At 49.8% G+C, this 27,188-nt stretch overlaps 7 protein-coding genes across 7 annotated transcripts; 4 read left to right on the forward strand and 3 right to left on the reverse strand.

Annotated features, from left to right (window-relative positions):
• Positions 1-1,101: 1,101 nt before the first annotated feature.
• Positions 1,102-2,993, reverse strand: FMAN_00637 (uncharacterized protein; the record flags this gene model as incomplete). Its single annotated transcript, XM_041820267.1, has 3 exons — positions 1,102-1,530; positions 1,587-2,759; positions 2,844-2,993. 3 exons carry the CDS (start codon positions 2,991-2,993, stop codon positions 1,102-1,104), a joined length of 1,752 nt encoding a protein of 583 aa, XP_041675968.1.
• Positions 2,994-5,611: 2,618 nt separating this feature from the next.
• Positions 5,612-7,126, forward strand: FMAN_00638 (uncharacterized protein; the record flags this gene model as incomplete). The annotated part of the gene is made up of 2 exons (XM_041820378.1): positions 5,612-5,985; positions 6,040-7,126. The coding sequence occupies 2 exons, from the start codon at positions 5,612-5,614 to the stop codon at positions 7,124-7,126; spliced, it is 1,461 nt and encodes a 486-aa protein (XP_041675969.1).
• A 677-nt stretch (positions 7,127-7,803) lies between these two features.
• On the forward strand, positions 7,804-9,700 carry FMAN_00639 (uncharacterized protein; the record flags this gene model as incomplete). Its single annotated transcript, XM_041820489.1, has 3 exons — positions 7,804-8,262; positions 8,319-8,921; positions 8,975-9,700. 3 exons carry the CDS (start codon positions 7,804-7,806, stop codon positions 9,698-9,700), a joined length of 1,788 nt encoding a protein of 595 aa, XP_041675970.1.
• A 392-nt stretch (positions 9,701-10,092) lies between these two features.
• On the reverse strand, positions 10,093-13,261 carry FMAN_00640 (uncharacterized protein; the record flags this gene model as incomplete). The annotated part of the gene is made up of 3 exons (XM_041820600.1): positions 10,093-11,482; positions 11,543-12,729; positions 12,782-13,261. The coding sequence occupies 3 exons, from the start codon at positions 13,259-13,261 to the stop codon at positions 10,093-10,095; spliced, it is 3,057 nt and encodes a 1,018-aa protein (XP_041675971.1).
• Positions 13,262-14,206: 945 nt separating this feature from the next.
• On the reverse strand, positions 14,207-16,192 carry FMAN_00641 (putative ZWF1-glucose-6-phosphate dehydrogenase; the record flags this gene model as incomplete). The annotated part of the gene is made up of 7 exons (XM_041820711.1): positions 14,207-14,210; positions 14,287-14,398; positions 14,448-15,387; positions 15,439-15,783; positions 15,839-15,859; positions 15,934-16,006; positions 16,185-16,192. The coding sequence occupies 7 exons, from the start codon at positions 16,190-16,192 to the stop codon at positions 14,207-14,209; spliced, it is 1,503 nt and encodes a 500-aa protein (XP_041675972.1).
• A 2,763-nt stretch (positions 16,193-18,955) lies between these two features.
• Positions 18,956-19,674, forward strand: FMAN_00642 (putative RPL33B-ribosomal protein L35a.e.c15; the record flags this gene model as incomplete). The annotated part of the gene is made up of 5 exons (XM_041820822.1): positions 18,956-18,980; positions 19,088-19,097; positions 19,263-19,358; positions 19,416-19,516; positions 19,577-19,674. 5 exons carry the CDS (start codon positions 18,956-18,958, stop codon positions 19,672-19,674), a joined length of 330 nt encoding a protein of 109 aa, XP_041675973.1.
• A 5,637-nt stretch (positions 19,675-25,311) lies between these two features.
• On the forward strand, positions 25,312-26,657 carry FMAN_00643 (uncharacterized protein; the record flags this gene model as incomplete). Its single annotated transcript, XM_041820933.1, has 4 exons — positions 25,312-25,591; positions 25,656-25,739; positions 25,792-25,908; positions 25,960-26,657. The coding sequence occupies 4 exons, from the start codon at positions 25,312-25,314 to the stop codon at positions 26,655-26,657; spliced, it is 1,179 nt and encodes a 392-aa protein (XP_041675974.1).
• Between the last annotated feature and the right edge of the window lie 531 nt (positions 26,658-27,188).

The following is a 27,188-nucleotide window of genomic DNA, read 5'->3' on the forward strand; positions in this document are numbered from 1 at the left end:
AGCACAGCAACTGTTGGAGGAACGGAAGGGCCATGATAACCGAGTCTCCGTGCCCGAGGACTTATGATGGGCAAAATGCAAGACAAGACGTCACTTTTACAATCTCTTCCTTGAAGCGGTATGGTATCAACGAAACACCTGGCTTCCTACCGAGGCGATGTTAGCTATGAAGAGGGGATTTTCATATGCATGACCTCTGTATGGTGGGGAGGAGGGTTTTTCGCTTTGCATGATATGGCGGGGTAATTGATGTTTCAAATCAGCGATGGGATAATACCGGCACTGGATTCCCCTAGTTGTTGCTCTTCAAGACGTTGGCGTTGTTGTTCCTTGACCCATTAGCCTTGTCTTGGCTGTGAATGGTCTCGCAAGCCAAACCGACGAGAGTCAAGGTTGGCCAGAAGCATAATGACTTACAGCAGCTTCCCCAGATTTCGCAAACTCTGCTCTCATCTCATCTCAAGATTTACTTTCGTTCTTAAAAAGCTAAATAAAACGCGAGGTCGGAGTGCAAAACCGTTCTCGGCTCTAACACCGGCGGGGATGAACTCAACGATCAGGATACCCGATTCGGCAACCTGATCTACAGAGCACAAGCCCATATCCACATCCGCCAAAGAGAAATGGTCCAACGAATGAACGCTCACGAATGCGATTGCCAACCCATCATACAGTACGGAGTCTTGGGAGTACACTCCAGACCATTGGTTGTCTTTCCTCGGCCAATCATCTATTCCCCTACTCGTCCCCGGATTCCTTCACATGCCGAGGTTTAACGGCTCTAGTGACGATCAAGACTTAGCGTAGATGCCTCGAGATGTCAGTATGCAACCCATACGGTGCCCGCGGTGAACCGATAAAACAAGGGCGGATCATGCGGAGTAACAATCGCGTCCGCTTCGACTTTCATCTTCAACTTCATGCCCCACAAAGCTTTCTTTCGGAGCCGGCATGCTCCGCCCACCGTGCCGAGACTTCGGCCCCGCATTCCTTCTGGCTCCGTTTCAGGATTCAGTGCAAGAGGGTACGACAAAGATTCTGTTAATTGCTGTTTCATCAAACTATGTACAAGGAAATTCATGAATGGCATCGCCCGCTTCCTTATCCTTCAAACTGTGCGCACTCGGTAGCATTGCCCTGCGTGCAGAACGGCATCTGGATTGGCGATGCACTTACACCACGAGCCACCATGCGCTCGCGCAGCTCAGCCAGTCGAGGTGCAGCGTCGTACTGCGATCTGTTCTGGCCTGAGGCGTCGGTTCGGCCTGACCAGAGAACCTCGCCCATAACAGCGGCGCGGGGCCAGACGATAGTGTCAAGGTTGACGCTGTCGATGGTTTCTGTCCATACCGCCGCCTCACCGCCAAGCACAAGCTTGGCAGCCTCCTCAGACAGACCGGCACGAGGGTCGTGTGAGTAGATGAGCCGCCAGCTCTTGGTGGGGCCGCACCAGTCGTTGAACGGGTAGTAGGTCTTGAAAGCTTCGCCATTATCAAAGTTGAGCCATTGTCCACGACCACAATCAAGATACTTCGGTTATCAGTCAGCAAAAGTCACGTTTTCAAGGAAACTGAATTACTACTCACCCAGAAGTTATAATCGCTGTCAATGACCTTGTGACCAGCCTCAGCCATGGCCTTGACAGCGCCGTTGCCGAGCCACGACTGAATCACAACATCCTTGCCGAGTGTCATATTCCACTCAGTAATCATCTCCTCCCAAACAAATGGCGTCAAACCAGCGTCACGAATCTTGCCGTGAGTATAATCGACAAACTTCTGCAAGAGAGGTGCCAGAACTTCAGTCTTGTTGGAGCGCACACCCGGGTCGAGCATGGAGTCGTTGTGGTTGAGCTCATCGCCGCCAGCGTGGAAATATGCGCTGTAAGGTGAGATGCGAGGGAAGAGATCCTCGAACAAGGTGTCGAGGAAGTCATATACGTCAGTACTGTTCATCCGGAACGCACCACAGGGCGGTTCCTTACACCACCACTGATATGGCTTCTCGTTATATGCAACAATGAGATCCTTGTACGCAAGCTCAACCACACCAATGTGGCCAGGCATGTCAATCTCCATGATCACCTCGACTCCACGGTGGATACCATACTCGTAAATTCCGGCCAGGTCCTCGGGAGAGTAGGTGAGGCCTTTACGGTATGCTCCCTTCTCTGCCAGCTTGGGCAGAGCGGGAATTTCAAGAGGCCAGGACTGCGAGTCAGTTATGTGAAGGTGAAGGCGATTCAGCTTGCTCCAGGACATGGCATCGATGGTGCGCTTGATGTGTTCAACCTCGAAGAAACTACGGGCAACGTCAAGCAGAATACCGCGGTGGGGATACTCGGGCGAATCCTGGATGGTGACAGGCGCGTGCGGCGTGTACCATGAAGTGCCAGAGCTGTGCTTGAAGAAGAGCTGCAAGAATGTCTCGAGTCCGTGCAGAATACCCGTGGACGACTTGGCCTTGATAGAAGCCTCACCCTTTTCAGAAAGTGTGAGCGAATACGACTCATCAACCTCGCCAGCGAGAGGTTTGAAAGTGCTCTTGTCATCCTCCTCGGTTTGGACAATCTTGAGTGACTTCACCCACTGCTTCTTCTGCAGATCCGGCTCAAAATCCGAGTTGCGCTCACGAAGCTTCCATGGCACAAAGTTGTCGTTGAAGATGGCCTGAAGAGCACGTGACACACCGGCCTGAACGATCTGCTTGCTGTTGAACTTGGAGCCGGCATCAGGCTGGTAGTTATAAGTGTAGGGCATCTGTTTTTCAAGCAAGGTCTCAGTATCAAGTTGCGCGGAGTGGTTACAGGAATCAAAAACAGAACCAGGGGGTGTCCAGCATACAAAGTCTCCATTGTAGGTGATATCGATGCTTTGATCGATGAAGAGCACCTTGTCTCCCGTTGAGATCTTCTTGGGCACTGGCCATATGGCGTCGACGGGAGTGAGGGCGAAGGCGGCGATGGCCAGGAGAGCCTTGGCCTTGGACCACATATCGCCGATGTTGTTTTTTATACGATGAGAAATGAGAGGTACAGAGTAAAGATGTGAATTGGGTGAGAGGACAAGTGCTTATGTACTGTATAAAGAAAGGGATGTATGATTTTGGGTGGATATGAATAGTACGGAGGATTTTAAGCGCCAGGCCCCGTTTAATAAGACTGGCGATGATCCCCCAGCTCCGCCTCGTCTGGTATAAAGGTAGTGAGTGAGTGGTGATCCCTAGCCTGGCTGGAGCTGGAGCTGGAGCTGGAGCTGGGTTGGCTGGGCGGGGTTGAATTATTTATCTCCCGACAAAGGCTGATTTGATGGGATGGCGTCGAGCTTGTTTTCGATATACATGCGGCTGCAGGTAACTGCACTGCTAATCCAATCCAACCCAATCCAATCCAATAGCTCAATGTTGCTATCCGTCCAGGGCCTACAGTACAGTAGCTGGAGCTGCAGGGAGGAGAGGTGAGGAAGGGTATGACAGACAACCTTGAAGTGCGCGCAACGTTACGTTACACTACCAACCGAGATTTCCAGCGGCTGTTGTTTGCAGATGGTTTGGCTGTGGCCTTTTGTGCTGGCTGCACCAGAGAGAGAAAAGAAGCCAGTAAATTAACTGATGGTGTATCCAACGGTCGGAGACAGGAATGGATGGATTGGTTTCAAGGATTCGATCCAATACGTCCAAGGCAAGGTTGGGTAAGTGGGATCTTCAAAACGCGTTGCAACCCCCAGCCGAGTTCCGGTCAGTAGAGTAGCTGCCGTAAGGTAGTCGACTATCTAGGGCCTTGGGACACGGCACTTGAGGGGCTTGCAGTGCTGAGACAATAATGCCCGCATATGATTGACTCGATGGTCAGCCAGTTGCTATATTTGCGACAGTAGCAGGGCTGAGCCCGACAATGAAAAGGATCAGGATGAGGATACGTAGTGAGATAGATGAGAACCAGTCAGCAAGTAGCGGCAGTGGTACAGCCCCTCAGCACCAGGGGAGCTATGGCAGCTTAATTCGTAGAGAGGGGACGAGGCTGGTTCTTTGCTGCAGCTCAAGCTTCATGTTACATCAGCTGCTCACACTGCGTCTGCAGAGGGATGATTGTGGTCTGGAATCTCAGGTTTGGACGACTCATAGCATGATTAATGCTCTGCATCTCCCTGGTTAGATGGGGCTCTCGATGCAGTAAGCTTGTTGCTGTCGTATGTTCTCGTTCACGTAGCAAGCTGCTAAGTTACTATTACTATGTAAAAAAAAAAAAAAAAAAAAAAAAAAAAAAAAAAAAAAAAAGCTAGAAACAATACTTGATAACACCAGACGATATCTTGACTACGTGTACTCCGTATACCGACTATGTACTCCGTAGGCGGGCTTCAAATACTTTCCTTGAGTCGTAGGTACACATGGGTGGCGACATGTTGTCTCAGCCATCTCCAACCCCCTCCAATTTACCTCCATACTACCTACTAACCTTGGGTTGGCAGACTGGGTTAGTACCTAGACTGGTAGGTAGACTCGCCCGGGGAAAGCTCCAAAAGCTACCACCTGACATCAATCAAGACATCCAAAAACTACATGTAACAAAGCAATTGATGAACTTGGAAAGAGGAGAAATGTAACCTTGGGTGGTAATGAACGTTGACATCGACATCTAAACTGCTAGCCAGCACCGTTCTTTAGCCCCAAAACCTCGCTAGTTACCTACTAATCCAAGGAATTGGATACCGGGGGCATGTTCTCAGTCTACGAGGAAACAAGCTCGAGTACCTAGTACAAAGAAACAAAACGTCATTTTTAGATACTCTCAGATGACTGAGCAAAGAGATGTGTTCATGATGATTCCATAAATAGCTTCGTCTTCATGGAGGAGGGAAGAAAGAAGTGTACCCTAGCGTCCGAACAACAACCAACATTTCCGTGTAAAAGCCAACAGTTGATGTTTACAAAATACAATAAAGAGAGTTTCATTGCAAATGCCACAAAGGCATGACTAATCGCATGTACTTCTTATTCGTTGGCCACCGAAGCTTCTGGTCCGTGATAGATAGCGTATCATCATTTTTTTTTCTGGTCGTGAATGAAAGAGCCTCCTTGCTTGCTTAGCAATACCTAGACAACAGTCCAAACAGTAGCACTGTTCACTGCGACAGCTCATCAGTGAATGGACAACTGGAAGGCTGTCAGTTGTGCTAACTTTATTACAAAGAGAACAAAGTCACACTTGCATGAACCACGGAACAATGACTGATCGGCCCCATCACGTGACTCCACTGGCCCGGACCCATTCTTGACGACTTCTGCGTTCCTTGAACAGACCTTTGCCAACTTCATCTCTGTCTTGAATCAACCAAAACCTCGCTCCATTGCTGATTCGTACGACGTCGCAACATCACCAGATCACCCCTCACCTAGCGATTCGACGTCTGCGCTCTTTACTACATTGCGACCAGGAACTAGCTCACGCGACGCGATTTATTTTACTCCACCTATTCCAAAAGACGCGTCCCTGACTCAAAGCTTCGCCTCCGATCCAACTTCACGGCGAATTCTTCCGCCACCAAAACTCACCTCAACCTCACCACATAAACTACTCATCCCTCCGACTACGACTGCGCACTCATTCATCATGCCCGTCGAAGTCAGCCTCAACACGCCCCTGGCCGAGGCTCTCAATGCCGCCATCCAGCCCAAACTCGTCGAGGTTGGATGGGGAACTGGCGGTGCCGATGACTCCGCCCTAGCAGAGTATATTATACTCATGCTTGTGAACGGGAAGTCTCAGGATGAAATCGCAGCCGAACTCTCGGGAGATCTACTTGGCCTTGGCTCGGACGACCCCAGCACTCGCAACTTCTCTCAGTGGCTCTTTGAACAGATCGATGCTCTAAATGCTCAGTTCAACGGCGGGGGCAATGCAGCGCCTGGTACAAGTCAAGACGCGACAACAGAAGGCGATGTGGATACAGACATGAATGCTGGTGATGTGTCAGAATTGAATGCGTATGCCAACCCCATCATATTACCTCGTATCACCAAATCACTGACTTCTACTAGACCTACCGGCCCACGCTCAATGCGAAACGGTAACCAGCGCGGGGGACGTGATAAGCGCATGTTCGGACAGATGAACAAAGCCATGGACCGAGCTGGCGATTCTGCACTTCACCGTGTTAGAGGCCAAACAGGAAGCGAACGTATCAACACTCATGGCCGTACACCGCCAAATGGGCCCAGAACAGGCCGGGGTGGAATCGGGCGGCACAACAACCGCACTGCTAACCTTCAGGCTGGTCTCGCTAACATGGCTGCTGGCGGTCCTCAGGCGCAGTGGATGATGCAAGGTGGCCAGCCCAACTCGGCCGAGTTCGCCGCTATTCTGGAACAGCAGAGCCAGATGATGCTTCAAATGCAACAGATCATGAGTGGAGGTGGATTTCAGGGTCCATATGGACAGCAACGCCGTGGAGGAAAGTCTCTATTCGACCGTACGCAACACCCCGGCAGAGGTAACTACCGCAAGGGTTTCAACGACCGACAGAGCGGCAATAATGCTGGTTTCGAGGGCGAGGGTGAGGATGTCGACATGTCCGGCGAGAAACGTGAGCAACTGAACCCGGACGAGACGGTTTGCAAGTACAACTTGAGATGTACCAACAAGGACTGCAAATTTGCCCACCAGTCACCCGCCGCCCCTCAGGGAACATCGGTCGATGTAAACGATAACTGTAGTTTCGGAGCTGCGTGCAAGAACCGAAAATGCGTCGCGCGGCATCCTTCACCGGCGGCCCGTCTGGCCCACCAGAGCGAACTAGACTGCAAGTTCTTCCCCAACTGCCAAAATCCTCAGTGCCCTTTCAAGCACCCATCAATGCCTCTCTGTCGAAACGGCGCTGGCTGCACAAATCCCGACTGCAAATTCACTCACGTCAAGACCAAGTGCAGGTTTAACCCTTGCCTCAACCCAAGCTGCGCTTTTGCGCACGAGGAAGGTCAGCAAGGTGGCTTTAAGGACAAGGTCTGGACCGCTGGTGAAAGCACAGAGCACCCCAGCGAGAGAAAGTTTGTGGATGACCAAGCTCCTGAAGAGCTCATCAAGGGGGAGGAGACCGATGTTAAGCAGGAGACTGATGTCATTGGTTAAATGAGAATGAGAGGAGGAAAAGGGAGATAGATTGGTCGAAAAGAGATCACGATACCCATGGTCAAAGTCCCTAGAAGCCCAGGGACGGGAAATATGCGGCCTTGATGAACAGAAAAGCTGTGAACGAAGGACATGTACTTTTACGGTTGCTTTGTAATGTCTGTGGCCGATGTGGCAGAGCATGGAAGGGCGTTTGGGGGTTTGGTATTTCTTGGTTGTGATTTGAAGCAGCCCAAGCCATCTTGTTTACTATCATATACATAGAGGCCAAGAAGCAAAAAGAGGCCAGTAGATTGCGCATCATGATGCTTCAAAGCGGTGTGCGCGATGGGGAGAATGAAAACGACGGGTTTCATGGCTACTACGATGACTGTTCCCAACCACTTGTGGTATTGTAATCCCGTGCTTCGCCAAAGAAGAATTTTGCAAATGGATTCAAACATCTAGAATTACCTTAACCTCAACCTGCCTTGTAGTATGTAGGTACCTATGATATTGGTAGGTAAGGTAGTCCTTTCTCCGCGGTGCCCTGCCTGATGATGACGCACACGGAAGAATGCCGGCTCATGGCGCAGGACCCTTGGTTCAACACTCCACCATCTTTCGATCTTCCTCTTTCTCGTAACATACCCTCATACATACTAAGCACCTCGGCCATGATCAATTGATCTCTAGCAATGAGTCGCCGTCGAGCAGAATCTACGGCTGTAGCTCTCCTGAGCTCACCAGCGAAACCTCACCTCCCAATGCCCCTCCGACGTCTTGATGCCATCCGGAGCCTCAGCACAAGCTCGGCACTGACTCAGCGACGACCCATTGTCGCGTGCAATTACACGCAGTCCTTCAACAATGGACGGACATTTGTGTCGCAGGCGAAGGACGCGAATATCGCAGTCTTGGGAGGTGGATTGACGGGTCTCACGGCGGCATACTACCTCGCAAAGAAACTCCCCTCGACGGCCAAGATTACATTATACGAATCGAGTGATAGATTGGGAGGATGGATCAAGACAGATAGAGTACCCGTCGATGTTGAGGGGAAGAGCGGTACCGTATCTTTTGAGCGTGGTGCTCGGTCGTTGTCTTCTCTAGCTGGCAACACATTTCGCTTCGATGACCTTGTTCTCTACGATCTGGTAAGAACATTTGCTGCAGCACCAAAAGCGCACTCCGTTAACATGCCACACTCTAGGCTCTCGATCTTGGACTCGTTGTCAACTCCCCGAGGCAACAGCCACGATATATCTACTACCCAGACCATCTCGTTCCCATGCCTCCCAATGTTAGTATCTTTGATATCTTCCGTGAGCCGCTCTACCTTGAGAGCATCGGTGCCAGTCTTGGACTGGGCATCAACTCTTTGCGCAAGAGAACTCTCCCTTCCAAGGACTACTCGGTATCTGAATGGCTCTACGCCGTGAGCAACAGTCGAAAGGGCGTAGGTACCTTGGCTTCAGCCATGATGCATGGTATCTATGGCGGTGATATCGACAAGCTGAGCGCTCGCAGTGTTCTGGATCGCGTGTATTGGGGCTGGTACCTGCCAAACCCCGGCCTGTCGGCGCGCCCTATGCCTGTGGCTGAGCAGACTCTCCTCGAAACTCTAGGCCAGGACAAGCAGATTCAGAAGATGGCCCTGGAGCCAAGGAGTGCGCTGGTGGACTTTGGTGACAAGGGCATGGAGTCGCTGCCGCAAGCTCTATCTGCTGCCCTACGGGAGCAACCGAACGTCACCATAAAAACCGGCGAGGCCGTGCAGGATGTCGTTCACAATAAAACTAACCAGCAAGTTCATGTAAGATATCTTCCCCTTGTGGCCTGGTCGACGTTCCTAACAGCACATGTCAGATTACCAGTTCCAACGCCAAGAACAAGTCCGAGCACAACTCCAAGGTATATGATAAGGTCATCTCAACGCTATCTGCACAAGATATTGCTCGTCTCACAGGGGACAAACTCCCTTCGCTCTCAACGGCACATTCCGTCTCTGTCATGACTGTCAACATCTGGTTCCCACGAGAAAATTTGAAGCCTCCCGGTTTCGGCTATCTCATCCCCAACTCCGTGGCCCCTGAGCTTAACCCTGAGCACGCTCTCGGTGTCTTTTTTGATTCTGACGTTCAGACTCGCTCAAAGGATGAGCCTGCTGGTACCAAGCTCTTCGTCCTCATGGGCGGCCACTACTACGATCGTCCTGATGTCACCCCCCCAACTGAGGACGAGGCCATTCTCCAAGCTCGCAATCTGCTCGAGCGTCATCTCGGCATCCCGCGTGATGCTCCAGCTTACGCCACAGCCAATTTTGCTAGAGAGTGCATCCCCCAGCACTACGTTGGCCACCAAGATCGCCTGAGGGCTGCGCACACCGAGTTAACACAGAACTTTGGCGGGCGTCTTGCTGTCGCTGGTGGTTCCTTCACTCGCATCGGTGCTGTTGCTAGCCTGCGCGCCGGCTATGATGCTGCCACAGCGGCGAAGGAGGGCCTTGAAGCTACGGGCTTGGAGTATCTTAACGACATTCAGCAATTTTCTGTCGTTGCGACTTCACATATCCCTGTACGGCATTTTAAGTAGCGGGGAATAATGCATGTATATACTTTGGTGATGGGCCAAGGCCAGAGGTGTTTTAGAACGGAAAGGTGAATGCATATTGGGACAAAAAGCTGTATTATTACTTGATGGGCAATAGAAAGATATAGGTTAAGCAAGATGCAATACAATAGCACGTCAAATCATTTACAATATCATCTACCCAATCAGCAGTTTTGTTGGCTTGAACCGTAGTCAATATAATGGTATTCCGTGTTCATATAGAGGTATCATTAAGCTATCGCAAAAACACTCATCCGCTTTGTTTTAAACCCTCCAGTTCGCCGCTCGTCTAATGATGATAATAAAAAAGAAGCCCTTCCAACACCATGGTTGATGGAAATTAAGCTCGTCGTAATATGTGCAGTGTGATTGTTTCACTCCAAGATGACCACCTCTGATTTGTTTTGGAAAGTCGAGCCAGCCAGTGGCCGGATAGCTTCGTCGATGGCTAGAAGAAGGCCAATGATGCCATTTTCTGGTCGGCCTGCTGCTCCAGTGACAAGACCACGCCAGTCATCCCCCTTCCCATCCCAAACAGGCTTGAGTGCTGCGGAAAATTCATCATTGGAAGAAGGCAAGCCGCTAGAGGGAATCTTCCGCTCGATATGCCACCACGGCTCACCTCGACGCTGCTTGATCTGGCCGAGGAATGTGATGCTGCGCTGTACCTGTTGGTTTCCAGGGCCAGTGCCGGCAAGGAGGTACTCAAATGACATCTCATCCGTTGAGTTCATTACAAACTTGAACCGTCCATGTCGATGGGCTTCAATGTCGGACCATGCCTCCCTGATCTTCTTGAAAGCTTCCATGGTTGGTAGGGACACAGGGAGCCAGTCCATAAGAGCCCCAATACCATTAGCACCATTGACAAGCTTTTGCATCAAATCAGTGACTGGAAGGTGAGGATTAGTCTCCTGCACCTGGATGTCAATATCATTGTTGGAGAGATCCAGCGCCACTCTCCAGAGACGCGAAGCTTCGGCGTTCTCGACCGCCTGCGATGCTGGAGGTCCATAGGAGAAAGTCACCTCCTTCAAACTCACTGACTCGGCCTTTATAAAGCCCCTCGCCTTATCCAATGATTCAAAGAAGCTGACAAACCGATCCACGGCTTTGACCCGAGCCTTCAGGTTCTCCAAGATAGAGCGTCCGATATTTGAGCGCATTCGTAAGCAAAATTCGCCCGTACGTGCTTTCCAAGAGACATCGCGACCAACCATGTGGCCCTTGAGCATGGCGAACTTGGCGGGTTTGCTGACCTTGATGATAGCATCGGAAACGCACATGAAAGCAACATCTGAGATGGGACCCCCTGCACCAGAGGCTTCTTTGTCGACAGGCTCAACACCCTTAAACCTGATTGAGACGATATTGTCGGCCCATGGTTGCCTGGTTGAAATGCCCGATGTGGATGCAGTTGGCGCAACTGGTCCAAGCCTAGAGGTCTCTGGACCAGTGCTGGACTCATTTGCAGCCTTTGCATTATTCTTCTCCGCCACGTTGGGGACCATGGATGGGAAGATGTCTGAGAGAGAGATTTCGAGGGTCGGGAGTCGGACCTGCTGGGGAAGAGACCAATTTCTTGTGTCTTTCAGTAGGAACTTGATGTTGTGCCGATAAAGCTCGTGTTGGTCCACTGCCTGAGCAATCATGCCAGTCGCGAACAGGGTTAGGTTGTTCCAGAACTCATCTTCAAGATGAGGATAGCCCTTATTGAGAGGAAGCTTCGATGACAGGCGATTCGACTGTCCATTTGCGTTTCGGCTGCTATCAAACATGTTAGTGCATTGCAAACACAACTATTGGTACTCTATCCCAACTTACACATCAACAAGCCACCACGCATCCCCGCTCGGACTCAGCATGACCATAACGAACCAGTTTGGGTCCCAGCCAGTTCTCTGAAGCCAAATCGTTTTGGTCCATTCGCGGGTATTGGTCAAAGATCTCAACTCATCCTTGCTCAAAGGACTCTTCTTGGTAGTCCAGCCTGTCGTACTTCCGCGGCGAATAAGCTCATCTTCCATGACTCCACATCTCACATTCTCCAAGCAAGCTGCGCCGTCATCCGCCGGATTCTTTCCGTTATTTAATAAATGTTCATGTTGGATAGTGAACTTCGAATGAGGCTTGACAGCGAAAACACCAGTTGTTGGCTCCACAAGCAGGGATGCGCTATCTTTGTAACCGACCTGCATACTTAAGAATGAAGTCGCGGGATCATCGTGAGAGATGTTCAAAATCATAGCAGCATCTCGATTTTGGAAACGAGGGAAGGCCTGCAATCTGCTGTGTATGCTGCCCAAAAGGAATTCAACATGCCGGCCAATAACCGTCTTCAGAAGGGTCTCGGCTGATAAATTGTCCGCGTCGAAAGAAATATTCGTGTCCTTCACCTCCTTATTGTCTCGATACCATTTCGCCACCAAGTGACTTGAGGCCTTGGGATCAGGTTGGCCATTGAGCTTCCGGCCGCTATTGACGGCGACTAAGATCCAACTCTTCGGACTACCAAGCTGTGTGCGCGAAGTCCAATATTGAATTGCCAACGCTCGATTGAGTGGCTCGACCTTGAGGGTTCCCGTCCATGAACCTCTGCTGAGTTGACTTGCTTGTCTCTTGAGCTCGTTGAGCTTATGTGTGAGGACCAGTTCGTGTAGGAATTGATAGCAGCCTAACAGTCCGTCTTTGCTGAGGATATCATTTACCTGCCCCTCTAGGTAATTCTTTAGACCGTCGGGAATCGAAGATGCTGCTGGTTCAAAAGCGAACCGGAAGTCGATGAACCAAAACTGTTTCTCGAAATCTTCGTCTGCGATTGTGAGATCAACCTCGAATTCTCCCGCAACTTTAAATGTTACTCGGCCGGAATCGATTTCGTAGTTTCTGAAGTGATATGGGATCTTGTCGAAATCTTCGAGGTTAAGTCGCAATGATAGTTGAGTATCGAGATCGCTGATCCATTGAATTTGTTCCTGTCGTGTTAGGGGGGGTGGCTCGATGTAGGAGAGCTAGTAGCAAAGTCAGCTTGGTCGCCGTTGTCTCGCGATGCGCAAAACCTACATCAGGCATCCAAGCGGCCTCTCCAGTTGACAGTACTTGGAGGGCTGTTTTCAGATCAGGACTTGGCATTCTCGCAAACGTCAAATCCCTTTTGACGTGACCCATAACATCAAGGGCCCCGGAGAACAAGACCTCTTGCCCTTGAAGGTGAAATCTCAGGTCGATAAGCTTGCTAACCATGTCGGCCTTTCGACTCCATTCTGTAATCACAAGCGCTTTAACCCATTTCCGATGCTCCCTCATAGCAAAGTTCAGTATCGATGTCTTCTTGGCAATGTTTTCGCCAGAACCGTCTTCGACGTCGCTGTTCGGTACCGTCGAGTTTCCATTCATGGCGGCAGTAGGCAAAGGCATCTTTGCCAGTGCGGCAATCTGATCCTGGAGCGCATTGTGAGTCGATTGCGCGAGTCGCGTAAGAACCTTGGATAGTGGTATGTAGCCCTGAGTGATGTGGACTATTTCGCTGGCAGGATCGCTCATCCTGGAGGAGTAGGTGGTTGGTCGTAGTTGTTGATATCAGGGCGAGAAGTCTTCAGAGGCGCTGGGGGTAACGAATGAAGACCTGCCAGGTCATGTGAGGAAGTGCGCGCACGAATCATACATAAGGTTATAGAGTTTGGCGCCGTAAAATCTAATTTTGTTTTTTTCTTTTCGTGAAGGATCGTCTGTGTAAGAGGTGTCGTTTCGTCGGGTGAATCGTTTGTTCACTTTTGGAGGAGTCTTGATTGTTGCTTCATTTGGCCGAGCGCTCGAAACGCCTAGTCATGTGATAGGCCAGGTACAAGTCAGCACAAAAAGACTTTGGGGGCAAAGTGAAGGTTGCATATCATGTTATGCAAGGATTCATTAAATTCACCACCATCGATTAAAATAAAGAGCGTTTCAGTAGCAAGGTAGATTTTGTGCTTAGTCTATTTGGCACATACAGTATGTCTTTTCGTATCTTGAAAAACTACTGATGATGAGGTATACGTCGCCATTGATGTGCCTCCGTAATACCCATGATGTGTTTATGCAAGCCTACCATGTCTTTCAACCCTTTGATCTCTGAACATCTGTGGCGTCGATGGCCCAACACCACAGCCTATCGAAGTATTGGTTAGGCAGGTTGGCAGGGCATAAAGAGCCTTGGGATTATGGCTACGAAGTCATTCCCATCCAAACTAGGAATCGTAAATTCAAGATTGAAATAGAAATTTTCATTTGATTGAGCGATTCGTAAACCATGAGCCAATCCCCCAATGTGAACGCATCTAAAAAGTTCCCAGAAGCAAATGCCCATCATTATGTCGCAAAAGTTACGACAACAGTTTCCATCGTTTTTTTATATAGAGTAAATCATTGATTGGTGTTTTGTTGCCTCGCCAGGCTTGGATATCATAGTCCGAAATCGGTCGTGACTCTCTCATTGTAGGGGAGGCGTTATTAGCTACAAGAATCAGCAAACCGCTTCTGTGTTTCGTCGCACCCAGACTAGCCTACAGGATGCAAGTTATTAAACTTACAACTTGTTAGGAGCAGCAGCATTGGTTGTTGGCCACTGGTAACCAGCTGCGTCGCTGAACTTGTAACCGTAAGAGGAGGTGAAGTCATCCAGAACAGCAGGGCCACGAGAACCTATTAATAATGTAAGTAAAACTCAGCCAGTCTCGTATTAAAACCATACCGTAAGGGTACTCCATGGGAATAATCTCCTTGTTGTCGTCAAGGTAGTGGAGGAGAGGGGTGAAGATGCGCCAGCTGGCGTCGAGCTCGTCGTCACGGACAAAGTTGGACTGGTCACCCTTCAAGCAGTCAAGGACAAGCGACTCGTATGCCTCGGGAATTTTGAGGTCGGAGAATCGTCGTCGATAGGTGAGATCCAGCTCGGTAACAACAGTTTGCATGCTGAGACCAGGCAGCTTAGAGTTCATCTTGATATAGACACTCTCATTGGGCTGAATGCGCATAACAAGCTCGTTTCGGGGAATGTCCTTAAAGATACCCGATGTGACGTCCTTGAACTGGATTCGAATCTCGGTCTTCTGCTCATTGAGAGCCTTTCCGGCCTTCATGATGAAAGGTACGCCATCCCAGCGCTCGTTCTTGATGTAAGCAACGAGTGCACAGAAAGTGGGGCATCTCGAGTCCTTGGGAACGGTGTCGTCCTCACGGTAGGCGGGCTTACTACCGTCAAGAGACTTGCCGTACTGACCAATGATGACGTTCTTGGGCTCAATGGCTGGGATGGCACGGAGAACGCGAACCTTCTCATCACGGATATCTTCGGCGTTGAAAGAGATGGGCCTCTCCATAGCCAAAAGAGTAAGGACCTGGAGGAGATGGTTCTGCATGACATCACGAACGATACCGAACTCGTCAAAGTAGCCACCGCGACCCTCGGTACCAAAGGGCTCCTTGAAGGTGATCTGGACGTTGTCGATGTGGTGTCGGTTCCACGTGGCGCCGAGGAAAGAGTTGCCAAATCTAAGAATCAGAATGTTCTTGACCATCTCCTTACCAAGGTAGTGGTCAATTCGGAACAGCTCCTGCTCGTTCCAGTCAGGCTCGAGTGACTTTTGAAGCTCTCGGGAACTGGCAAGGTCCTTGCCGAAGGGCTTCTCGACCTGCGGGGATGGTTAGCCAACCTTTACCATGATGAGGGTGTTTTCACTCACAATCACACGCGCGACACCGTTCTTGGGGTAACAAATCTTCTTCAAGTGCTGTGAAACAATGGTGAAGACACTGGGAGGCAGTGCCATGTAGAAAAGACGGTGGTTCTCGGGACGGCCTTGCTCAACCTCCTGGAGGTGCTGCTCCAAACCCTGGAAGGACTCGTCCTTGTCGTACTGGCCCGAGACGTAGGTGCAAAGCCCGGCGAACTCCTCGAGTTGCTGCTCAGTCTCCTTTGTGGGTGTCTTTATGTATGACTTGATGCGTCGAATGTATTCATCGTGGTCCATCTTGGTGCGGGCATATCCGACAATCTTGACATCCTTGGGCAGGAACTGATTTCGATACTGAGGTTATGTTAGTCGAGAGAAGAGAGCTCTGTCCAATGGACTGGTCACTTACAAGACCGAAAAGCGCAGGGTACTATCACGCAGCAAAATCGAACATGTTAGCACAAGCACATCAGTATGTGAGGGGCAGTTGGGGGAGCTCCCCACCGTCTTCTTTTTCGCCAGATCACCAGAAGCGCCGAGCACGACGATTGTCGTGTTCTGCTTGAGCTCCATGCATCTAGAGGAGAAATTGTGTCAGTAAAAGAGGTTTTTTTTTCTTGTGGTGTTCAGACATTGAAGCGTGAGGAGCCGCGATCGTATCGCAAAACACTCAGCGCGAGCATGATAGCTCGCAGCTAGAGCGCAAAGTCATGGTGGGGGTGTTTGGGAAGTTGATGGTTGAGGGGAGCACCTACGGATCCATTGTTGAGGTTCAAGTATGGGCTGGGGAACGAGATACAACACAGAAGGGAATGAGGATAAGCTGTACAAGACAAATGGGAGAGTGGATGAAGTATGAGAGAGATCTGGAAGATGGAAATGAAAACGGAAAAGGTGACGAGGTTTTGGGGCCTGGCCAGGAAGGTTTTATGACGACGGGAGCGTCCAATGCCCGCCGCAGACCTGAGCACAGCAGCTGGGGGAGCTAAGGTAACAATCCAAATCCATCCACCTCCATCGATAGGTGGGATCCCTGCGTGAGCGATGGGGCTATGATGCAGTCGGGTCCCTAAAATCCAGAAGTCAAAGTCCCTAAAAAAAAAGAGTGGGTGGATTGGTAGAAGAGAGTGTAGGTAGGTCCGTCCACTGAGTTACTTGTCATGGAGGTATTCACCTAACAAAGTCTTGACTGGATCCGGTGATCAAACCAGTCAAGACTTTGAATTGGTTATAGTCATGAATGTGTACTGTTATGCGATGTCCTTGCGAGGGCATCACTCAGACACCCACGTAGATAAGCTGTGTCTCTTCTCTCGCGTGGCATAGCACAGATGTACCCAGCGGCGATTCTATCTCCGGACTCGTCACAAACTACTAATTCACTGCTATTTTGCCTAAATTTTGCCTACCTACTTACACTTATGGAGTCCTTTTTAAACTGACACTGAATCCATCAATTCTTCTCGCCCGGGCCAATTGCTTCAGGCGCAAGCGGTCGAATCGTTTCCGTGCTTTCGGGGCCATGCTATGCAACTCAATGTCTGACTGGATCTGTCGCGGACTTGACGTATGGTGTTTCCACACACTTCAACCCAGCAACCTCTCTGAGTTTATTTGTCTCAGCAATACGTTACCAACATTCTTAACTACCAGCTCTTTCCTCCCCTCTCATGTCATTTTGTGATTCATGACCGGGCCCGCATCGACACAATGGCAACCGTTGATAGGACACCCAGACCTGTCCATTACATAGTTATGTGCCGTGAGCATGACGAAGCATGTTGCTTCCCCAACTAAACAATCCGAGTTCTTTGTCAGCTTCTCCGGCACCCCCGGGCATCGATCTCTCACCGAGTCCTGTCCGTCCTGGCTTCGGCGGCGGTGGCGGTCCCTGGATTGCCAAACCAGCAAGCCGCCTAAGGTAGCCCAGTGCAATTCTAGGTACCTATTCTGCCGCTCCCCCAACAGGCAGGGACACACCAAGGCCCACTGAGCCTAGGTACAATCTGATTATCAAGACATTGGGGTGTCGGTGTTGTTCCCGTCCTTCACACACGGAGCGTCGTCCGTTACACGATGCCACTGCCGATTCCGGAAAGTGTAATAAGCATTCTCCTCTTGCTAATCTTGATGTCAATAGATCAGTAAGGCTCACTAATAAAAGATGACGCTCAGATAGAGAACCTCCAGCTGAATCTCGTAATCTGGCGGCAAGCACGTAGACCAAAATCCGGCCTCACGGCGCAACCGCGGTGTCTCAGGATCTTCTCCATAGTTGTTAGCGATGGAAGTCTGTGACATGCAGTGCTTCGACTTGCCAGACAACAACAGGTCCACTCAAGACCCCTGGTTCCAGATAGGTATGTCTCGACTGAGCAACTCCCAAGGTCTGCAAGCACCGAGAAGCAATCTAGTCGATTAAACTCCGATCATCAGATAGCCGGCTAAGAATCCGAATCTGTTTTCTTGCACTCCTGACCGTAAAGGGTCAATTATTGATGAGTCGCTCAGTCGGTATTTACATAGACCAAATTTAATGTGGTTCAAGAGTGTAAGGTCGCAATAGGCACTCATTAGATAGCTGTTAGCATACCAATGATATAACATCCTCCTCTTCACCCAACATGAAGTAAAAAAGAACTCACATGTACAAAATGGTGAGCTCCATCAATATCTTCGATGAGCTCATCTTGACCTGCCTTGCTCGGACACCAAATTCCGAACCACTTCGGTGCCAGGATCCACGAGCGCCTACTCGGCCCCTCTCTCCCCGGTGTCGGCTTTAACTAAACCCCAAACCTTCACCAAGAAATCATTGGGGCGGAAAAGGTGAATGCAGGAAATGATTCCATGTAACTTCTAACCAAGAAGTCCGGTTAATTCAACGTAGGTAGTCAGCTGTCTTGAGGGAATTTATGGCATGGTACTTTGAAATATATTCCACCCAACCACCAGAGCCAACGTTGTTGAGCTTCTCGTGTCAACATGCCACTTGAGATCTGGAGAGAGCTTCAAATGGTGGTTGCCGTCCAGGCCTATCCAGGCTCAAGCTGGACCGGTATTGCCGCTAGGTACCTCTACGCTTATACGCAAGGACAATTTACAAGACAGTGATAATGGGAATACTGGCACCACTCTTTCACCGGTAAAAGCATTGTAGAACGAGGTGTCTTCCAGACACAATTGATCCAGATTCCTGTTCGTAATCCAGGATCAGCCAGAATATTTTCTTCCTATCTACTAAGTTACTGGTTTAAACTACTTTACTGCCTACCTGAGGTATTTGTTAAAAGAATAGATCGAAATCGTGAACGCACTAGCCACAGCAGCCACCTCTTATCCGCCGCGAGAGGTCCAGCACGTGATTTCTAGGGTTGACCAGGAAAGTGCGATTGGCGCACCCTCCCCACTCCACAGATCAATCACCAAACACGCACCTCACCAACGCGAAGGTCTTTCGTTCAAACAATCAGCTATCTACTAACCGCAGGTTGTTTGAGAGGACGGAAGTCATACCACAGTCAAGATGCCTTCAGAAGCCGGCCACAGACGTGAGTTTAACCCGCCCGCCAGAGAAGCGACGAGCACACCGACTGGGCTCGACTCGCAAATTTGGAAATCTGAATATCGATGAATTCGTTGCTAACTTTGCCTATAGTATACGTCAAGTGAGTAAACCCTCCTGCCAGCCAGTCTATCACGCATGCGATATGAGGAGGATGTACTTGCCCAGACAAGTGCGCACTCTTCAGATTTTCGATATCGATATTCCGCGAAGCCACGGCACGAACACAACGAGCGATAGGAATTTTGGACTGACGATATTGGTTTAGGGGACGTCACCTGAGCTACCAGCGCTCTCGTCACACCACCCGCCCTGCTACCAGCCTGATCAAGATTGAGGGTGTTGATGACACCAACGCCGCCAAGTACGTCAACATGAGAGGAATGTTCCCAGTCGGTCTGGATACTGACAGTCATGATAGCTTCTATCTCGGCAAGAAGGTTGCTTTCGTCTACCGGGGCCAGAAGGAGATCCGCGGCACCAAGATCCGTGTGATCTGGGGCAAGGTCACCCGACCACACGGTAATTAATACTCGACCCGGTGAACGACGACATGAACAACCATCTAACTTGTCTCTGCAGGAAACTCCGGCGTCGTCCGCGCCAAGTTCACCTCCCCCCTTCCCACCAAGTCTTTCGGTGCTTCCGTTCGTGTCATGTTGTACCCTTCGTCGATATAAAAACAGGGCTTCGGGCTGGAGTTGGTAGTGAGGGCGGTTCTCATTTGGCTGCATTGGTCGAGGCAAGGATAAAACATATTGCCTTGCTTTGGGGCATTGAATTCAAAAAAAGACGTCAAATCCCAACCCCCGAAAAGGCTCTGCACACCTGAGCACCTTCGTCTTGATGATACAACTTCATTCCCCTTTCATGAAACGGTTGGCGGAACTCGATCTCGCCCAGGGCAGTCCACTGAGAGGGGCTTCAGCGATGGAATACTTTTTGGTGGTTGGGATTAGTGACCGGTGTTCGGCTACGGTCGTGAATAGGGTACAAGCGAATCATTGATGAATGCCAGGTCCAGGGCCTCTATTACGGCAGTACACAGCGTTCCTGAAAGCCGGATTGTGATTTGACTCGTGCGGGGAAGTTTTGAGCCATGGTCGGCGTCTTATGATGAATCGGAAACTGCTTTTGAAACAACACTTCACAACAACCTTTGATGGCTCAACTCGTTCCCCATCCCACGGCTACACAGACTCGGATGCCTGCGTCGGGTTGCCTCCATGTGTTCTATGTAATGTGATACGCTGCCATATTGTTCGTAATATGCCATAACTTTGTGACCGCATTCCACTTGCCTCTTGCTTCTACCCACCTAATAATGCTGGCCACATTGTGTACCTACTTGAATCAAAAGAGACCAATGATCCAGATACATCCGCCAGATGTGGCTCGGCCAATGTACTAAAGATAACCTCAAGGCCACAACTCGTTATTGTCACGCAGCCTCGGTCATGCTCAAGGCAAGGATATCACTATCGACGGACAATCGCAACAATGCTTGAAGATGTGAGAAGCGATGGACATGCTATAGAGGAGAGCGAAACGCGAATACAAAGCCGACATTCTCGGTCAACGATGTTCAGTGGATTATTCTATGTTCAAGGCTCGTGCTCATACCACCAGTAACACGTAGCAAACCTCGCATGTAAATGAGAGCGGTTCGACCAGGCTTCCTGTAGAGTATGCATGGGAAACTTGTAAGCTCTAGAAGAACCAGACATAAAAAACCTGCATATTTCACATCCCAACTCATTCTAAACTCTCCTTCCAGTATTGCGAAGCTGAACATTTGGCCACACCGCCGTCAGTAGGGTTTGAAGTTCAGGTGACTGAGGTATGAAATGATATGTTCGGGAAGAGGAACGGGGTTTTTCTATCACCAGATCAACCCAAGTATCAATATCAAGGGCCTGGTGCGGCAGTTTCACAGCATAACACATATACGAAATGCAATAGCTGTGATATCAAATATTGACCAGTCATTCGTCGCGGTAATATCCCGTCAGGGCAGATCCAATTACTTTCCACTGAAAGATGCATTGGCGGCGTCCAGGATATTGGCGGCGGTCGGATCAATCTGTGTAAGTTTAAGCCCTACACTGTTCACAGTATGAAGGTTCTCAGGAAATGAGTTGCCAGGGCGAAACCGTTGTCGTTGAAACGGGATGGGCTGGACAGAGAGTACCCGTGATTAATGGAAAATATTCCGACTGTATAGATGTCATACGACTACCGCTACTGTTTTCTCCACGGACGGCGTATTTTTGCCGTTCCAAACTCGAGGAGGATGGTTGTCGTTAGGCCACCCAACAAGATCAAAATCGTATACATGATAACTGCAGTTTGAGCCACTTACTGGATTCTGGAGACGAACCAAGCAAAGCAAGAACCAAACTTAGTATCATCAAGTAGCAAAGAGTATTTGTTTGGCCTGTCTGGATAACGTCGCATTATGCATTGCGTTGGGGCCCAGCCGGAAAAGCCGGTCAGCCATAGGTATTGTGTATGGCCAATACAGATATTTTGAGTTCGAGGCATTGTGTTCAACCACGAATGTCTCGCGACGAAGAATCAAGGTTCAAATCATATCCCTCCTCGTTAGCAAGTGTGTTTCACTGGGCGGAGATGGGGGAAAAACAGGGCAGACGAGAGTCGAACCGCGTCCAATATCAGCTCTACTATCATCTACTCCTGAGATCTATCCGCCCTACAGTAAGACCGCTCTCATCCACAACCTATGATAAGCCGCCGCTCTATTTTAGCCTACACGAAAACTCAACATTGATCGTCTCAACTTGTTTTTTCGTTTTAGCGCCTATTTTGCAGACCCTATCTTGAAACTTGTCCCATTTGGTAGAAACACCAATTCCATGGATGGGCAATTCGACAAGAGCAAAATGCCATACCTACAAATGCAGCCCAGGTCCTCGCCTTCAGGCTTCCCTCAAAATATTGACCGGGGTATCATCCCTGGGGGCTTGGAGCGCGGCAAGCTGACTTACTAGTAGCAAATCTTTCAACCCGTGGAGGGTTGGTAGGGTGTCATCTTCGTAGCCAAGCAACTAAACGAGCTTGGATCTTGTGCCTTATTCGCTGGGGCTTTGCATAAAGACTGGCAGCAAGTTTTTCACAAAATGGCGTTTGTGCAGCGTCCAAGCCGAGTTGGACAAAGGGCCGATCAGAAGGAAGCATCGAGATTCAAAATGGGAACCCTAGATGTGGCTGAGCTTGCACCCGACATAATAAGTATCGGTACCGCACCATACCATATTGTGATGGATCTATGCGCCTGTTGAAGAGACAACACCAGAGATGGTGTGTGGGAGCCACTAACACGAGATAAAACAGGGGCGAGACAACCATCGACAACGTCAAGATGACCTGGAAATTGCTGAGAGAGGCCTACAGCAGGCGGCGATTAGTTACGGAGTACTAGGGCTCCTTTCCATCTCAACTCAATCCAGCTCCCCAGCCTCCCCAGCCTTTGAAGAAAGAGCCTGTGCTATTTACTAACTGCCTTTTCCTAGGTACCTAGCTCTAGGTACTTTTAGTGCTCCCCTTTGTTGTGCTACATTGCACTTGGCTCGCACCGCAGGCTACAGCTCAACTCAGTTCAGCTCACACAACATGGGACAAAAATGCATCTGATCAGGCATTCATGCACAAACACGGAGCCTCAGAAGTCAAGACGTGGCATGGCATCAATAGCGCCATCCAGATGCCCATGATGATTCTTGGCTTTAGTCGGTCGAGACCAACTTTCTGCAAATATAATAAACTACTAACGTTAGAATGTATATTACTCGGTACTCTGTACAGAGTGGGATACCTGACGGGATGGTACCGTCCAGTGTCTATTGGAGGAGCCATTGAGTTTAAGGGCTTAGCCTCTGGCTTACGACGATTACAGTGAAAACCATAAAAGTCAACATCATCAGCTACACAGGGTGGTAACTGAATTATTAGCCTCGAATGAGAATTCAAGGTACCGAACTTTGGTGCAAGCGGTTGCAACTCTGCAGCTATTATTCTCCCCCATTGGGCCACAAAGCTCCTGTATCCTCGTAAATGGTAAGCAACAGATGCAGATGCAGATGTACTGTACATATGTAGAGAGCCCGTATGCATGTCGTGGCCGTCACTGCAGTAGCCAGGGAAGAAGGGGAAACGACGCGTCATGACCTGGTGATGTGGTGTGTCTCGATACTCTCCAGGTATGGCCTAGGGAAGGCCTCTCTACCTAAGGCAGGCTCTCTTCTTCAAAGGTGCTGTTCGATATCTGATACAAACAGTTTCGGCAGTCGCAGAGGCTCCATGCTGTAATGTTGATGTTGTACGCGTATGCAATCGCCTCCAACTGGCCCTAGTCTGTGTATCAATCGTTCATCTATACCAATATTGGTGTGGTGTTGAGCACCAAGTCGTTCCTTTGGTTGGTTTTCATAATGGAATCGGCGAATACGGAAGCAGCGACAAAGCCGATTCCTACCAACTTAGACACGAAAATCCCATCCCGACCGATGGGAAGGTGCCCTACTATCAGACCTTAATAGAAGCATATCACCTCACTTAAAAACCTCTTGGCCTCTACGTAGTTTCCCCTCATTCTTCCTAAAAAGCTTCCTCACTTTTCACCAAGAAAGGATCTCGCTTCCTCACTCTCGCTTCCTTTGCCTGCTCTTTGCTTGTCTTTCGTTCACTGGTTTTGCGCTGAAGCTATCATCGATTCGAGCCCATCTACAGGGGTAGATCGCTATTCGATAACCTATCAAGAACCTACCTACCTAGACATCTCACCTGCGCATTCACGAGTAATTGATCAACGAGCAGGATACCACTAGTAAATCAACGCTTCCTCCTACGACTTTGACACACATCGGCCATTCCCAGGTTTCCAGCACACGGCATCTGGCTTCGCGGTATTAGCTCGATCTCCAGTAGAATCCCCAGGCTGGTTTGAACGACAATCTTCACTGCCCCCGGCCTCTGAGAAATTTCCAACTCCGTTCCGTCACCTTTTTAGTGACTCGACAACACGCGAGGCCCACTATCGACTGGACCCCTGTCCATCAAAAACGAACACTATTAAGAATCTCAGCAACAAGCCACTCCGGACGATTCTTCCGATCAGTTTCAACGTGGCACGGCTCAATTCCCCTGAACTTCACACCAGCCGACACTAGAAATTTTTAATTAATAGTGACGTCAAGAAAGCAAAGGGAAAAAAATCAACCAAACGAATGATCACCCAGGCCCAACGCAAGCACTTACGAAGCACTGGGCTTGTTCGAAGATCCATTCTCCGACGGATACCCCAACAACAAAGTGATAAATAAAGATCAATCAAATACGAAAGGGGATAAGCTCGATACTCAGGTACTGCCAAAAAAACAACAAGCAGACCAAAAAAGCGGCAGTCACTTTACGAGGATCAGCCCCCAGCACGCCGATCCCACATCATTATCACGCAGCCGCAGGCATTAGCATCAAAACGCACCCGGCGCCGCTCTAGCTCGCATTTGAACACGGCCTGATAAAGAAAATAGCGATTCGCTCTCCCACATCCCGGTCAAATTTATTGGACTGTTTCACGGCCAGCCAAGGGCAAGAACTCAGTGCCTTTCTACAGATATACATCGCATTGTTCTCTTGCGCTGTAGTCCGGTTATTCAGAATTAAAGTACCAGTCCAGGCCAAGACCACAGCGCCAACGAATGATCACATCGTCCCGCGTACGGAGTCAGAGATACCCGCAGCCACCGGCGACACATCACACCTCACTTTGGTGTGCAGAGTACGGTATCATCGCTTTGTCTCCTTAGCCACTCGTTCTTTATAAATCCTGTCGTACCTGGCTCTTCTCTTGCAGTGCAGGCGCCCGCCCACGAGCCATCCCCACCCCTTCCCTAAGCATATCTACAGGGATCTTTTCTGATACGATACGTACACCCAAACTCCGACGCAACCGGGCCACACTATTGCTTGGAAGCCCAGCCTCTCATCACAGCCTTCTACGCCAGCAGCTCTATAAATCTCCACTCCCAATATATTCATCCCAGGATCCACGATAATTCCTGCTCTTCCTTGCTAGTAGCCGTTTGGTCTGGTTTCGGTCATTTCTCCCCGACCGCGTTGCTCCTTGCAATCTCCAGTTTCTTATCCACAATCCCCATCGCATCGGTCGATTGCCTGCAACTCTCCACCCACCTTATCACGCTGAGACTCTAATCGCCAAGCCAGGGCCTTTCTGAGATCCATTGCGGCCAAGCACCACATCAAATAAAACAGTCCTCCCCCCAAGCGCCGCGACCATGGCTACCTCCACTGAACAATACCGCCAATATCCTCCGCCGCCGTCGAATTATCCGGCGCAGGGTCATCAACAGCAGCAATATCAAGAGACTGCCCCTGTCTCGCCGCGCAAAGGTTCGCAGAATCCGCCAGCCCACAACCGAACCTTCAGCTTTCATTCTCAAAAGTCGCATAAGAGCTCTGGTAGCAAGGACTTGCAAGAAACCCACGCCGAGAAGGAAGCGAAGCGTTTACATAGCAAAGCGGATCCCACGTTAGCCATAAGCGAAGCAGAGCCATGTATGTTAGGACATCTCCTGAGTCTGCAACAGGAAGTTGAGGTCGCCCACTAACACTACAGTAGCTGCCATCGCTGCCATGATGACCGAGTCGAGTTTTGCCCCTTTGCGGTCCATGCAACACAAGGATGCCTTCGGAAACTCTATCGGTGGGTAGATTCGCTAGCATGAACAACATGACACCACTGACAACTCATATAGCGGATCCCGACAAGTCGAACCCGACTCGAAACAGGTGGGAGCGCCCATTAGACACTATCCGTAGTTTCGAGGCCGCAATCGATGGTGGTTACTCACGCAAGTCTCTCTACCGAGCGGGTAAGTAAGATATGTTGCGTCAGATTCAGTCAACTTAATAACACCGCACAGAAACGGACTCACAAGCCAACTGGAACAGGCGGAATAGTTCCTATAATAGTCAGCCTCGCTTCCCTCGCGACAACTACTACAACAATCGCCCCGTTTCCTTTAGACCGGAGAATCAATTTGAAAATGGGTCTACCCGAAGCAACTACTTCGATGGGCAAGCTTATAGCAATGGCTTTGGTACTGGTCCATCTCGGCAACGTATGTCTAGAATGCAGTCTGAGCCACAGTACCAGAGCGGCCACGATCAGAATATCTATCCTCTTCCCCATAAGGACCGATCATACGAAACGGTGACTTCTGCTGCGGGTAGTGGCAATTCGGATCACGCAGGCTATCAGACAGACCCTACGAGCAGCGACAACAGCTCAATCGATCGGACGATGCCGGCTAAGCGCCGCGAGCCATTCAATGAGTATGCGTCCGGCTCATATCAGCCTCAGCAGCCATACCAGTCACGCCCTTGGCCAGCATCTGGTTCTGGTGTGAACAATGAGGGACAACCGCAACCACCACCACCTTCGCATTCGCATTTGCAACCTCCTACGACACAGGCTGAGGCCTCGATTCCACCGCAGAAACAGAAGAATACCCTTTTAAGGAGGACATCAACTCAACAGTCAACACACCAACCTCAGCAAGCAGCTGGCGGGGACAAGCGCAAGAGTTGGTTTTCTCGTAGGTTCAGCAAAAACTCTTGAAGAGCCAACGGTTCAGTAATGACTATCAACGTTTGAAACGCACACGGAACAAACCTTATTATGCAACTACTTTCATTTGTCGATACCCGTTTTCTTTGATATTCAACGTCGAATGGCACGATCGAACAATACTTTAAGCGCCTGTACTATTCGACAGATTTCGCGATGGACCCCTGGAGTATGCTGCCGTGCCTCATGATTCGTCCCCCTTCTAGGGCAGAGGTGCAGATACTGTTTAACTTGGGTCAAATTGGTTTACAGTTGTGACGATACGGTTTATTTTTCCCAATGGAATAAGGCGAAGCACTTGAGTTTTGTTTCGGAATGGTACATTAGCAAACGAAACTGTACTGGGCGTTGGCAGGTCAGGCCTTGTAAAGCCAACCCTTTTGAGGGTATCCCCGAGGAGCAGGGCAGAGGATGGATCTACCACCACGATCATCATTAATTATACTCACACTTGAGACGTACATAGCATATACACGTGGCTGTAGAGGTCATCCAGACATGATGGTCCGCCCAAGCTCGCGA

Source organism: Fusarium mangiferae (assembly GCF_900044065.1).
Source record: "Fusarium mangiferae strain MRC7560 genome assembly, contig: FMAN_scaffold001, whole genome shotgun sequence".
In the NCBI taxonomy this organism is placed as follows: domain Eukaryota; kingdom Fungi; phylum Ascomycota; class Sordariomycetes; order Hypocreales; family Nectriaceae; genus Fusarium; species Fusarium mangiferae.